Source organism: Pantherophis guttatus, chromosome 3 (assembly GCF_059756535.1).
Source record: "Pantherophis guttatus breed Tessera chromosome 3, ASM5975653v1, whole genome shotgun sequence".
Taxonomy (NCBI): domain Eukaryota; kingdom Metazoa; phylum Chordata; class Lepidosauria; order Squamata; family Colubridae; genus Pantherophis; species Pantherophis guttatus.
The window spans coordinates 55448373-55463390 of NC_142065.1; the positions used below are offsets into that span (position 1 = coordinate 55448373).

A 15018-nucleotide genomic window follows, 5' to 3' on the forward strand; every position below is an offset into this window, starting at 1 on the left:
TCACCCGCTCAAGATTGACTCAGCCTTCCATCCTTCTGAAGTGGGTAAAATGAGGACCCAGATTGTTGGGGCAATATGCTATTTAGTATACTGCCTTTGGTGTAAGATGCCCAGAGTCCTCGGAGAGTGGGCGGCATAGAAATATGACAGACAAACAAACAAACAAACAAATAAATAAATGATATTTTCAGGGCTACAGTTAAGATAACAGTTTTCTGAATACTACAAGCAAAGTTCTGGTTTAGGGAATTATTACAAATAGATCATGAAACCATTAAAATACTGACAATTAGAACAAATTAATAAGGAATAGAAAAAAATAAAACACATATCTAGAGAGAAAGAGAAACTGTCAATAATGAAGGAATCTTGAAAATGTGAAGAAAAGTGGCTTTCTTTATCTGAATAGGGAAGAAATTAAAATAAATATGAGTATTTTTATACTGTTTATACAAATAGTAGCATTTATATACTGCTACTATTATTTCAGAATAATAGCACTGTACAGCTGTCATTACCTATGCCCATTACTACCCACACTGCTGCATTCTGGACAGGGGTGAAATCTACTTACCTTCCTTACTGGTTCGGAAGTACATGCGCCACACGCGCACACCTTCTGTGCATGTGCAGAAGATAAAAAAACATTACTTCCTGGTTAAAACCAGGAAGTAATGACACCCAGGTGGCGATTGCTACCAGATCGCCGAACCACAGGGAAAAATCGCTACCGGATCGGGTGATCTGGTCCGATCCGGGAGCATTTCACCCCTGCTTCTGGACCAATTAGAGCTTCTGCATTGTATTGAAGGGCAACCCCAATACAATGGGGTTGTATTGGGGTTGTAGAAGATATTGCCGAATTCTAACCAGGAACTAATCAAAGCATGAGTGCCTCTTCCAGCAAAATTGTTTCCCTTAAAGCAATCTGTTATGTCTAACTACTAAGAAAAATTATGCTGGGAGAAAGTTCTTAAGAAGGGGTAATTCAGACATGCTGGTGACCAGGTTTGTTCTTCTGAAACCTGCCATAGTGTTGAAACAGAGGATTTCAGTGAAGCAGATTCCCACGGCTCTGCCTGTCCTTCCCAAGAGCCCCACCAGAGCTGTGACTCAGAATTCCCTCTCTCGCTACTAGACAGCAAGCAACCTTGCCAAGTGCAACCTGACTTACAAGGGATCATCCAGGTAAGCAGAAGGCTGGTTCATTTTGAGGGAGGTAATATTTTAAAGCTTTTTAAAAGTTGAGATCACTACTTTTATTGCTTTCTTCTTTTCCACCCAGGAGAAATTCTTGGAAATTAGCAGCTTATATTTTAAGCCAGTGCCATCCAACCCCCATTACTATTTCTATTGCCCGCCTTCCACCAAAAAAGAGGTAGGAACATAGGTTTATAACTTTGTCATTATCCCCTATTCTGGGAGAGGACTTGAAAGAAGAATTCAGTACGAAGACTTTGGATATGTTACATGGACATTTTTTTTTAAAAAAAATATAATTTTAGGAAGAGGTTTCACGGGACCATCAAGACCGAAAAGGCAGTGAAGACGTTGAGAGTTCAGAAAATGATCTGGCAACTGATGAAGGTATTAAACTGTACTCTGTACTCACTGATGTGAGATTTGGAGCTGGAGATGGTGTGCTTGGTGTACTTTGATAATTTGATCAAGAATATTGCAGTCGTGGAAATGTGAACTAGGGCAGGGGCTGCCAGACTTAAGTGTACCTTTCAGTCACAGAAGCTCATTTTGCATCGGTCACTGCTCACAGCCCAAGTTACATCACAGTGTGGTCATTATGGGGAAAAACTGTGGAAGAGTTAACAGAAGAGAGATGGAATCTAAATTAAACAAAAATAAATATGGGATTTCCCATAACCCCCTTGATTGAATGAAAATTGCTGCGAGAGAATGTCTAACTACCCAACATTGCTGAATCATATTTTTGTTTGGGTAAGCATATTAGCTGCAGAGAGAAGGATCCTAGCTGAGCAGTGCTTTGGAAGACTGAAGGCAGAGAGTCAGTAGGAGTACGGTTCCCTACCTGACTGTTTTCTTTGTCTCCCCAGCTATACTTATATTTCTTGCTTTTGGCCACGATATGGTCAGTCAAGATAGCTGTGTGTTTCAGTTTTCCTAGACTAATTTGTTTCTGAAAGGAAGATTCCTAGTTCATTTAACTCACCTAAATTACCTTGGAAACCTCTAGCAGAAACATTGCCCAACCTAACCTTATATTAATAGTGAGAATCTGTAGCCTTGCAGATAGGGTTGCAGAACTCATCATTCTCTGCTATTGGCTATGCTGAATATGGCTTATGGCCAATGACAGCACCCAGGGAGCAACCCATTCCCTGTCCTTATTTTAAAGGTTGGAACTCAGGTAAGAGGGCTCCTGTTACTCTGAAGCAATTATTTGTGTGTATCCATAGACTTGCAAGGGTGCTTTTGATGAGTCCAGAGAACAAATGTCAGTCATAACTGATTTTCTGGGACACATACTCTCCATAGAGAGTCCTGTACACATCCGGCCATGTATCTGTTGGTTTATTAGAAAACTAAAAGTTGTGCTAGAGCCAATGTAATATGAAGTGGGCAAAATAGTAAAGAGAGGATAGTTTTGCAGGGAAACAAATAATAGCCTATATGACCAGCTGTACTGTACTGTACTGTACTGCACTGTACTGTACTGTACTGTATTATATTACACTGGGAAATACAAACTCTCTGGACTCATCAAAAGCATGTTAATCTCATTTGTAACAGAATTACCTGCCATGTTATCAATCACTGACTGGCCAACCATACAGACATTGCTGGGCCATTGTTTAATCAATCACTGTAACGATTTTAGTTCATATCCACTTACAACTTTATATTTTTGATACAAATTACTGTTGTGTACTTTTACACGTGGTTGTTAGTCCTTTTTTATCCAAAGCCAATTTATCTTGCTAATATACACTGTTCATTTACCGGTAATCCTTTTAGGCCGGGGGTGGGCAACTGTGGCCCTTTCATAACTTGTGGACTTCAACTCCCAGAATTCCTGAGACAGCCAAGCTGGCTCAGGAATTCTGGGAGTTGAAGTCCACAGGTTGTAAAAGGGCCACAGTTCCCCACCCCTGGTTTAGGCTACACTTTTAAAAGAGGACTTTTATAGAAGAAATCTCTTTTGGTACTTTGACAACTTCTCTTGAAATTGATAAATGATTTATTTTTAAATAGGGAACACATCCAGCTATGCCATTGGCACTGAGAGTGACCCAGAACTGGAGGTAGAATATCGGGAGCGCTTGGACCAAGAATTTTTAGAAGCCGGCTCCTTGTCAGACTCCAATACTGTTAACCAGGATGATGACTCCTTCAGTGTCCTGGGAGACTCCCTGGCAGAACAGGAACTGCTGGAGCAAGACATGCCTCCCCTCTTTATGCACTTGACCTGTTCTGTGAAGCTACGCAGCCAGCACTGTTCCATGCCTGTTCGCTCGCTGCCCACCTGCCTAGGTGAATAAAAAAGAACAAAATGAAGGTTTGGGGTGGGAATGATGGAACTCTAGTATGGGAGACATTGCATATGGCCAGGTAGAAACTCCCAAAGGAAATGTGGATTGATGGAGTCTTATGACTGAGATCCAACTTCTCCCTGAGCATTTGGCAAAGAAGCATAAAGAGGGGGTTCTCTGTGAGTAATATCTGCTGCTTTCTATAGGAGATGTGCTGGGCGGCCTTGAAAGCTCTAAGACACTTCACACAATTGACCTTTCTGACCTTTGTGTGACCCTTGACATTTTTGTCTTGACTGTTCCTCTGGAGATCGAAATGGTGAACGATTTACATCACAATAGGTGGGAACTCATGATTATCAAAGGGTTGGGGAGTTTTGAAGCCTTGGAAAAAAGTTCAGATGTTATTTCCTCTCTTTCCACAGATACACCTCTGAGAGCAGCGTCTCCTTCACCCGTTCCCCAGGACAGCCCTCTTCTTTCCGTTCAGATGATGAGCTTATGCACACCTTGGACAGAATGCCATCCTCCTCCACTGATTGGTATTAATCTTTTTCTATCAAATGTCTGTGCTGGGATGTATGAATTGAAGACTCTTAGGTTCAGAATGTGCATTCTCATCTTATTTTCAAGGCATCCAGCACTCTCCAATCTTCCTGCAGTGCACAGGCAAGCTGTTGAAGCCACTATGACAGAAGTGAGTCTATCTGCCCTTGGGATTGGGGCAGCTGGAAACTTTGGGCATTATCCTTCTTCCTCTGCCTTCCTCTGCTCTTCTGTATTAGAGCATGGCCTGGCTACAAACCATTCTTGGTAGGAATGCAGTTGCTAGAAACAGTCTCTTACTGGAGAGTATTCCATTCCATGACCTGGACTTTCCTCTCTTCTTTCTCAGATCCGTTGGCTCCTGGATGATGAGATTGTGTCAGCATTGCGTTACTCACAGCCTGTTACTGCTAGCATCTTGAGTCAAGCAGCTTCTCACATCTATAGTTCCCAGGGCCGCCCAAGCTGCCATTGTGAGGTGGTCCCTCTGCAATTTGTATTTGGACCTGAGAATTCTCTGGAAAGGTTTTGTGAGGTAAACAGGATTCTATCCCTTTGCCTTTTCATAGTGTTTTGGATAGATTTCATGTGATTTCTATAGTCTACAATCCCTAAATAACGATTGAAGAGGCTCTGTGATTATACATAATTCCTAAAAGCCTGAGCTAGGATCCTAAGAAAACTCCAAAATGTTCATCAGCAAATGGTGCACAGTATCCAGATCTGAAGCAAGCAGCGGCATTTGAATCCACCTGCAGTTCCTTCTCTCTGCCCGCTGACTGCTGCTAGAAGAAACTTTCCCTTTTCCAGGGCATGCATAATAGTTGCATGTGTTCAGGAAAATAATTAAGTTGTATACAGGAGAAGAGAATAAAGATCAAATACATAGGAGGCTGGAGTATTTTGTTTCAATGAATTATAAATTAAATTAAGTCAAATTTAGGGACTTCTTTTTCTTTTATCCCAGCCCTGCTTATTTCGGATTTGGATGCCAAATTTTAAATGCAGCCTTTGGTCTGGAAAAGTTGTAAATCTCTGCCTTGGATATTAAACCAGACCATGGTTGTCATTTCACAATAAAAAAAATCAATAGCACATATTGCAACTATAAGAAATAATACAATGAAATATCCCAGGCCAAAATTAAAATTACTGAGTAATAAAAATAAAACAAAAACCCAAACTTAACTGCAACCAAACAACAACAACAACAACCTGATGGCATTACTTCATTCAAAGAATCTGTAAAATAGATCTGTTTTTATTAACTTATAAAGAGTCAACAAAATGGAGCACAGATTTCCAGGGGAATGCTGTTCCATAACAGCATACCCACTGAAAAGCTGCACCTGTAAATTTCAGCTCCCTGCTTCACTTCAGAGAAGTGAGGAGTGACTGTCAATTTCTCCTGGGATATAGGAGTCTGGCAGGTTGACTCTGTCTAGAGAAGATAATCCTGCAAGTAGCATATAGTTTAAAATCAGCTTTTTGAATTATGCCCACAAGCCAATGCAAGCCCTGAACCAACCATCTAGTACTCTCATGCCAATATATGAAAAAGAATGCCAATCACCAAGAGCTAATCTTCTGAATTAGTTGTAGCTTCTGAATTGTCTTCAGAAATAGCCTCACATGGAATACATTATTGTAGAATAAACAAATAATACTGAAAACACAAGCAACTTTTGTAAGGTCCTTTACTTTATGGTTGCAACTGTCATACCAAGCAGCTGAATGAAAACCTCCATCTGTCATGTGGTAATAAGTTCAGGAGGACTGTCATACCCTGCTCTCTCTCAAGGGTAGTGGTGCTCTATCAAGAGACAACACTGCAGTTGTAACAGTGCCTCAGTGCACTGTACAAAGCCTGTTTTGCCAAGGTTTTGTTAGCTGCCCAGAGTCACTTTAGTGAATATGGACACACCTAGAAAAGAACTGGAACTTACTACAAACTCTTTCTAAATTGCCAGCATCACTTTCTCCCATAATGAGCCCTACAAAACTGTCTGGATCCCTGGAAGTGACTCCTCACTTCTCTCAATATATTCCCAGAGATTTTGCTATTTGTGCCATAATCTCAATAGCCACAGCAGTTTGGCAACCGGCAGTACCAGCAGTTTGACAAAATTGGTTTCCCAACCATCCACCCAACTATGCCCTTCCTTCACTTAGTTTCGGCCTACAAAGTAGATTCCCCTCTCTTCTTTGTTTGGGTGCTTCTAGGAGTTCCAGAAAATGCCCTTGCCCGGCTATGTCCTCAATGCTGAGGGAAGTGATTTCTACTATGCATCCGTCAGTCGCCTACATGCCTCAGTCAGTGGACCCAGCCCTTCTGTTACTCTCGAGAGCACTATGACAGGAGGCAGATGTGACAGCAGCAGCAAAACAGAAGGCTCCCTACCCTGTTCTACTCCCCCTGATGAAGCTCAAAGTCTCTGGGCATGGCCAGCAAATGAAAACAAGACTGGAGAATGTCTGGGCATAAGTAACCAAGTACCTGTTGAGGTAGGTTTTAGACGTGATTGAAACAGATGAGAGATTTAATGGTCATTGATATGGGACCACAAGGGTGACTGTTGAGGAAACATCCCGGACTATCTTGTCAGTAGAACTTTCCATCTTTTCTATGATGCAGGTGTCAGCCCAATTAACATCTGTGGATCACCAGACCAGTATTTTGGAGCAGGGTTGTCCAGGTGAGGAAACTCCTTTGACGCAGGCGCAACCTCAGGCTTCCTTTTCAGACAAATGGAGCAGTGAGCAATCTCCGTTAGCTACACCATCTCTACCAAATCTAACAGAATCTGTGTTCCCCAGCAAGGAAGGTGAGAAACTGTCACCAAGCATTCACAATTATGAAATATAAAATGAGTTCCTAAGCTTTTTTCAAAATGAAATGTAGTCTTTTGAAATTGTCATAGTACTGAACTCTTGCAGCTGCTCTTTTACTTATTTCATTTATTTGTACCTACCTTTATTATTTTTACAAATAATATTTTTACTTATCCAACACAACAATTTTCTTCACAACAACAGCCTTGTGGGGTGGGGTGGGCTGAGACAAATTGACTGGCCCAAAGTCATCCAGTTGACTTTCATGGCTAAGGCAGGACTTGAACTCATGGTCTCCTGCTTTCTAGCCTAGTGCCTTAACCACTAGACCAAATTGGCTGCTTTTGTTCTGCTTGCTTCAATAGAACTAATTATAATCAATGTTACTTTGGGGTTACTTTGATTTTAAAGTATAGTAAATCTTTATCAGTTGACTTTATTCTTGATCTACTACTTTATGAATGACAATTAACATTACAGATCTGGAAGGCTTTTATTTGTTTGAACTGTTTTTAAATTTTATTCACTGAAATTCAATTTTCAAGTCAAATCTACTTTTGTGTGTGTGAGAGAGAGAGGATCTAGCATCTTTATGTTTTGCATTCGTTTGCCTTTGCATGTCTGCATTTCTCCCTAGTATTTTATATAGCTTACTCTGAACAAAAATGTAGTATTTCACGCTTATAAAAACTCCATATTCAGGTCATTATCTTTTCCTTAGCCCTGACTGTTACACCAAAAGTTGTGATCTTCAGTAGGTGTCTGTTAAAATGCTTTTCTTCATAGCGTTACTCCAAGATTGATTTTTTTTATAATCAAGATCATTTTAGTACCATTGAGCTCATGAGACTGCAGTTCTAGAAAGCTACTGCATGTCTTGCATTTCAATTTTGGTATGAAGTGACCGTCAGTCAAAATTGGAACTTTGAGGAACCTCAGGTCTCAGAGCTTTATTTCGTTGGGGGTGTTCCTTGGAACCCTGAGAGTGACTCTTGCTTAATTTCTGAAATTACACAATCTGTGCAGCAGTCAGGATTTTTTAAAAATAATACTTTGTGTACTTTTAGTATGCTTGCATCCTTTTCTTTTCAGGCTCAGTTCTTGATGCTTGATGCCAGATTGTCAATTTTGATGCTTAAACCAAAGTTTATCGGCAGGATGTGCGGAATCTTTCACCTTGGGAGAAGTCTCTTAAGGGCATCTGACTCTTTTCTTTACAGGTGGTTATAGGAAGCAACAGCTTAGTCAAATGCAAAGTTTGGTGTCAAGCCAGGGAAGCATGGATTCTGATCTTCTTGGTGAGTGGATGGGTTGTATTTTTGGGGAAAGTCAGTTTTGGAGAACTGGGGAAATATCTGTCTAGGATTTCCTGACAACATCATAGATGTGGACTATCATAGAACCATTGGACTCCCCAGGAACCTTCTGATATTTTTAGGATGAATTGACTGAACCCTTCACAGATAGCAGGATACATTTTCATTTCCCAGGATATGATGGAGGTAGCAGTGATTCTGAAGGTGAGGAGGCAGTGATGAGTGACCTAGAATCCAGGTGCCCTCTGATACCTGACTTCTGGCTGATCATCAAGATCCACCAGGATCGGGTTGAAGTTTATTCCCATACGCGGTAAGATCCTAATTCTCATGGCTCCCTAAGCAGAGATGAGAAAGTGATTCCCCTGAGTGATTTTTCTGACATGGAATTGGATGATCTGTGAATGCGCGATTTGGGGAGCTCAAATTGGGAAAGAGAAGAGGAGATACAGCTCTTATTGGCTGTGAATTTCACACCCAAAATCAATTATAATATAAGCATCTGTCAGTGTGCTGCTTTCCTCTCATCCTTGTTTTACATTTATCATATTCATTCAGTGATGTAATGAAAGAAAGAAAGTGGTGTGTGTGTGGGTGTTGCCCAAACTTTGTGTGTGTATTGCCCAATCTGTACCAACTATATATTACCTTGGATAGACTGCAATTCCTATAATTCTACTGGGCCGGAAAATTAAATAGTATAGTTTAGTGGAGTTCTGCTGACTGGAGAATTCTGGGAGCTGAAGCCCACACTTCTGAAAGTTCTGTAAGTTGAGAAACACTAGTCTAGTGCATCTAGAGGACACCAAAGTGGAAGATAATAGCACTTTATGCTTGGAAATGAAAGTTTCCTCATGAGTCAGGTTCTGAGACTTCTCTTTTTCCTCTCTATAGCAGCTACAATGCAGTAAAAGCAACACAGATTGAGGAAGGAGAATGCATACAACTTCACCGGGCAATGATAAAGAAGGTTGGAGAGATTTGCCGTGTTGTTAACCAGGTAAGTATGGCACATTCAAGCTATAAAGCCTGCTCCTTAAATGATAACAAGCTATCCTGTAGTTTCCTGGAGGAATAGTGCTTCCTTGTGAGTAAGAAAATGCAACTACAAGCTTCTTTTTTAAAAAAATTGTCCCACAAATCAGTTAGAAACTAACCAAATTGAGAAATTGTAGGCCAATCACCTTAATGCTTTTTCTCAGGTAGAGGAAAGGGAATTCAGGATAGATTCTGCAAGAACAAATCCCATTGGGGGAATGGCCCTATTGACACTGTGTACTTAGATTGTGCATCTGTTGTACATATTCCTGGATTGGTGGGGGGCTGCTCATAGTCACTTATGCCCTTGTGATCTCAAGATTAGACTGTTGCAGTGCAATTTATATGGAACTGAAGACACTTCACCTAGTGCAGAATGCACTGGCATGGACAGTTACTGACACAAGTTACTTAGTGCATGTGACAATACTGGTTCACGAGTGCATTGGCTTCCTGAGGGCCTCCAGGTGTCATTCTAGATATTAGTTGTCACTTTAAGTCCCTTTGTGACTTTTGACCAGGTTATCTATGGGTCCAACCCTCCCCAATGGACTCTATCGGAATACAGGTTTGGCCTGAGCCCGGGACCCTGAGCATGTGATAGAGTCCATCTTTTGGCTATGTGGTACTTACTTGGATGATGCCCAGCTACTATGCATTTTATTTTTATATCACATATCTTACGTATTTTATTGTAAACTACCTAGAGTAGTGTGTAAAATGGGCAGCCTTATAAATCAAATAAATAAATATAGAACATATGGAGAGGTTAAAAAAATACATTGAGGAAGAAGACAGTGCAAACTACTTTTATATTCTTACCAAGGAAGCTACATGGATGTATCTGTAAAGTCACCAAGAATTGAATTCAACTTAAAGAAAACTTTACATTTTTTTTATTACAAACTCCTCCTTCTTTGAGCGGTTTTTAACAAACAACAACGGGGTGGGGTGGGGGGCTCAAAAACTGTTCCTGATGTGAGGAAACAATTAAATTAATGCTTCCTGCCCCCTTCTCTTTAAAGCGGTTGCTGCTGCAAGATCTGCATGATAGCCACATTTGTAATTCTCTGTTGGTCGCTGAGAGTGAGGAGGATATCTGGAAAACTGAAACACCTTATACCTATCGGCAGCGCACTGGGCCTGATGGTAGGAGCTTAAAGATGATTTTTGCTTAATGACTGTCCTGTTTAGCAACCACTCAGAGTCATAACAATGCTGAAAAAGAAGCTTTTATGAGGAGTCCTCCTTCTTAACAATCCTTACAGCAAGTCACCTGATTGAGATTCTGGCACTTTGAAACCAACAGACATTTATGACCATCCCAGTATCTCAGTGTCACATTTGCCATTTGCACCGTTTACAGCCAGCTTCCTACAAGCCGACTCAATAAAGAAGCCAGCAGTAGCACTGGAAGTTGTGGTCATGTGACAACTGATTTAAATTATTGCAGGTGATTAGTTTAATAACCACAACGGAAGTGAGGTTGTAACTCTGTTCTGGTCACATGATGTCTTGCATTTGAGCTTAATGACAAATTCGGTGGTCCCCATTATGGATATTAAGCTAGGATTACCTATATTCTACCTGTATTCTAGTTGCTTACATTAACAATGATGCTTCTCATCAATAACAGAAGAACATAAGTCCCCCCCTCCCCCCTCGCCTTTTATTCTGTAAGATTTATGGCAGTATCTTAAGTTGAAAATCTCCTTGCTTGTTTCCATTACTGGTTATATGTTTCCATACTTTTGTGCAAAGCTAATAGTATCTATTGTATGTTTGGGTTTCGATTGGGATGGGCGTATGTATAGAAAATATTTGTGCTTGATTTTTGGGCTAACTGTTGAAAAGTGAGGGAGAGCAAATCTGTGAAATAATCTCCCCCCCCCCCTTTCAGATTATCCTGGAGAGGAAAGCTACCAGCCCCGTGACTATCTTGCAGCCACTATGCAGTTCATACCTGGACATTTTGCCTGTGATGCAGTCTGGAGTACCACCATTCATGTGCATTCAAGGCTCAAGATGGGGCCCAATATGGGTGTTGCACGTGGTAGGTATTTGAAAGAAAGCTAGTCCTAGACTGTCCATTCTTGGACGAGGCCTTGTGCCCTAACATAATAATTCTCTCCTTCTTGTTAGTTGGCAGTCCCTAGGAGATAGGAAAGGTATTGATAGCGTAGACCCAAACAGGATAGAACTTCATGCCAGACAAGATCAGGCAGCGATACAGCAGTCTCTTGAAAAGAGTGGGCTGCTGATATGGAATGTGGGGATGGTGGTAAGTGGTATCTGGGAGAATGCATCATATAATTAAAAAAAATGAGAGAACTTTATAGGAGGGGATTCTGACATTAGAACTAAAATGTTTTAGTATCATGATTTGAGCAAAGCAATTGGAAGAAATCCAAGCAGTGAGATGAGGTTGTACCTCCACAGTAATTAAAAGAGATGTGTTAAAGTACAACTTTTTAAGAAATAACTTCTGTTTTTAAGATAGTATCTGCTAAATACTATAGATGTAGTTAGCATGTATTCTAGTGAAGAATTTTGCCAAATTCTTTGGCAAAGAATTCTTTGGCAATGTCCAAATATTCTCTGATACATAATACCTTAATGGAAACTCTGCTAGCATTTAATATTTTTTCACATATTGCTTCATGCCTATTAATAATATCAAATTAAGACAGTTTTCAAATATTTGGACGCATCCAGGAGATTGGTAATTAGGCAGGTGGGTTTAATGAGCGGGCTGTAACCCTGAGAGACTGGTGGGTTGGCTTCTGAAAATTGCTACAGATTAATTGGGCATTAAACTAAATCTGTCTCTTCATAAACTTGTGCTTCTCACTCTCTCTCCGGCAGCTATCCAAGCCCTGCGCTCTGTGCTCAATGCCTTCTCAGTTGTGAACAGGAAAAATATGTTTGTTTACCAGGAGCGTGCAACCAAGTCTGTTTTTTATTTACGGTAAGTTCAGTATGTCCTTGGACATGCCCACCACATTGCTCTCAAAGTTCAGAGGAGCCTACTCGAACCATAGCTTATTACTGACTTGGGTGCTGCCTTCCTTTTGCCTCTCATAATGTTTTTCATTCATTACAACACACTTTTTTTCTTTTGTTATTCTAACCCAGGCTGTCCGAAACCACTTCTGGTGGGAAGGCTGGGGAAAATGAAATCCAAAGTCTTGTGTGCCGTTCGCTGGCACTTTCACGCAGCCAGGAGCCCATTTACACTGAAGACATGAGTGTAAGTATCTGTTACATTTACATGGAACCTGTGTGTCCTTGGTGCTAAAACAGAATACAGCTAGTCCTTGATTTATGATTGTAATTGGGACTCAAATCTCTCTTTCTAAGCAATACTGTTGTAAACTGCAATCCTCTTGCTTAGTGACAAGCATAATCCTTACAGTTATGATTGTTGCTGTTAACTGAATCTAATGACTGAATGGTCATTAGGCAAGGCAATTTCCCACAGCCAAAGTCAGTAGAGAAGGAAGTTGCAATCCTGCTGGCAGGTAGATGACTGCTACCAGATGGAGGAGAGCACAAGGTGGGGTGGCATGGCACAGGGGTACAGGGGAAGGTCAGTCAGGATGCAAGGGGATGTGCAGGAGGCATTTTACAGGTCAGGGAGGTTGCACAAAGGTATGAGGAGGTATGTGAGAAGTATGGGGTGGGTGCACAGGGTTGTAAGGGATTGCACAAGAGGCACCATCGCGGAGGTTGGTGAGAGTGTGCAAAATAACACCATGCAGGTTTGGGAGGGGGTGTGAGGGTGGCCAGCACAGAACAAGCACAGAACGGCTATGGAAGGGTGTGCACAGGTGGGAGAGACATGTGACCAGGGGTGAAATCCAGCCGGTTCTATCCAGCTCGGGCAAACTGGTAGCGGTGGCTGAAGAGGCTCCGCCCACCCTAACGGACATCATGACGTTGCTTTTTTGCAACATTTTAAGCCTCTGTGCATACACACAAGGCTTTGTGCATGTGTGGATGACGGCATGTGCAAGCGGAGCAAGCGTGCGCAGTGCGCGCACATTGGTGAACCGGTAGGGAAGGTAAGTGAATTTCATCCCTGCATGCGACCTTTCCTGCCAGCTTTCCAACTGATTTTCTGGGGAAGGTAGCAGGGAAGCTGACAAATGGCAATCACTTGAAAAGCGGTGCCCTTGGCATCTAGTTGTAACTCTGAGGACTGGTTATAACCAACATTCGTTCAACAGCATTGTAACTTGGAATGGTCAGTGGCCAAATGGTTGTAGGTCGAGGACTGCCTCTATACTAAATGCTTACAGTGGGAGCTTTGCTCTCTTCCCACCCAGGGATTGTGATGTTGCTTTTCTTTAATAGGGCTCTCACTCATCCTTGGGAACAGCCTCTTTCCGCAGCGTGGATTCCGCTCGTCCTATAAGCCAAATTGATAGACACATCCAACTAGTGGTTCATGGAGTGGCACCAGCAGGTAGGCTGGGCACACACTGGTGTAATGGATGGCTGGGTAATGGATAAGACAGAAGGAAGGAATGCCTGTGGAGATGCTGCTGTTGCTGGCAGAATAAAAGACACAACTATAGAAGTTACATTCTTTTATATTTCTCCTTAATTTAATAACCTCTTGTGCATATTTCCATTGTAGCTTGTTTGTTTCCTCAACATTTCCTCTAGCCATCCTATAAAAGCACTTTGGGGATCATGTCACAAGTCACAACTCACTCTAATATATGCAACTATTTGGTCTGGAATTAACAATTAACATAGCAACAGCAGGTGAAAGAGCAGAGGAATGGCAGAGCAGCTCTCAAAAACAATATCCTAAATAGGTTAATTGACGGGCACTATAGCAGACCCAAGAGCTGTAGTGGAGTTCAGGTATAAGAAGCTCAGACTACTTCTCCTTTCATAGGACCTGAGATCACAGACGAGCTGGTGAAGGTTCTGCGTAGACGTCTGGATGAAGCCACCCTGGATATCATCACAGTTATGCTTGTGCGGAACTGCAAACTCACTCCAGCTGATGTGGAGGTATTGGCTGAAGGAAGTACTGAACTTGCTTCCTGAGATTGTTCTAACTTCCGGCTGAAATAATTCTCCCCCCCTCCCCCCCCTAAAATAAGAACTTTACTCCTTGACTAAAATTTCCCATCTTGGGGACTTTGTGGTCTCAGAAATATCAAACTATTGATACCCTATCTCTTCTGCAGTTCATACAACCTCCTGGGAGCCTGCCCACTGAAGTACTGCAATTTACTCTTCCTACTTCATGCCTGCCTTGGCTTCCAGCTGTAGCCTGCTATCTGCGGCAGAATCTGCTGATCTTTCTGCACACACCCAAATACACAGATAGTAATGTGGAGAACCACTTCAAGGTGAGTGTGTGGTTACCTTGAACTGCATGTTCAGTTTTTGGAGCTGAGTGGACCTTTTTAGGTTGCCAGGTTATTTTGGTTCCAGTCACTGCAAATAGTTACGCTGGAAGGTAATTTTAGGTCTAAAAGGAAATGTTTGCTTCACTGCTATATAATCTCACATTAGACTGAAAATCATCCCTGTGATCTGGTAATACTGTTGTATTAAAAATGCTACAATTATATATTATTATACTTTTAAGTGTTGCCATTTTACTTCTGAAGTCTTTAAACACACAGATAGCTGCATAAGCAGAGGGATAGAATCAAGATCACATGAAGTGTAAATACCACTTTATAATGCCTTGGTAAGGCTACCCTTGGAAAACTGCATCCAGTTTTGATCGCCACGATGTAAAAAAGATGTTG

General features: G+C 41.6%; 1 protein-coding gene across 8 annotated transcripts in view; it reads left to right on the top strand.

Annotated features, from left to right (window-relative positions):
* Positions 1 to 15018, top strand: part of SZT2 (SZT2 subunit of KICSTOR complex) — an 84909-nt gene that overhangs the window by 45650 nt on the left and 24241 nt on the right. For 7 of the 8 annotated variants that reach the window (XR_015733072.1, XM_034414840.2, XM_034414841.2 and 4 more), the window contains exons 29-48: positions 1035 to 1188; positions 1286 to 1378; positions 1506 to 1587; positions 3229 to 3507; positions 3713 to 3848; positions 3932 to 4048; positions 4140 to 4203; positions 4402 to 4587; positions 6276 to 6557; positions 6688 to 6877; positions 8105 to 8182; positions 8375 to 8513; positions 9095 to 9200; positions 10264 to 10387; positions 11139 to 11291; positions 12104 to 12206; positions 12374 to 12488; positions 13595 to 13706; positions 14148 to 14266; positions 14446 to 14610. Coding sequence is in view for 7 of the 8 variants with exons in the window: in XM_034414840.2 (XP_034270731.2) it covers positions 1035 to 1188; positions 1286 to 1378; positions 1506 to 1587; positions 3229 to 3507; positions 3713 to 3848; positions 3932 to 4048; positions 4140 to 4203; positions 4402 to 4587; positions 6276 to 6557; positions 6688 to 6877; positions 8105 to 8182; positions 8375 to 8513; positions 9095 to 9200; positions 10264 to 10387; positions 11139 to 11291; positions 12104 to 12206; positions 12374 to 12488; positions 13595 to 13706; positions 14148 to 14266; positions 14446 to 14610 (2797 nt within the window). In the remaining variant the exon portion in view is untranslated. The remainder of the gene's footprint in view (positions 1 to 1034; positions 1189 to 1285; positions 1379 to 1505; positions 1588 to 3228; positions 3508 to 3712; positions 3849 to 3931; positions 4049 to 4139; positions 4204 to 4401; positions 4588 to 6275; positions 6558 to 6687; positions 6878 to 8104; positions 8183 to 8374; positions 8514 to 9094; positions 9201 to 10263; positions 10388 to 11138; positions 11292 to 12103; positions 12207 to 12373; positions 12489 to 13594; positions 13707 to 14147; positions 14267 to 14445; positions 14611 to 15018) is intronic. The other variant, XM_087889622.1, reaches the window with a different exon arrangement.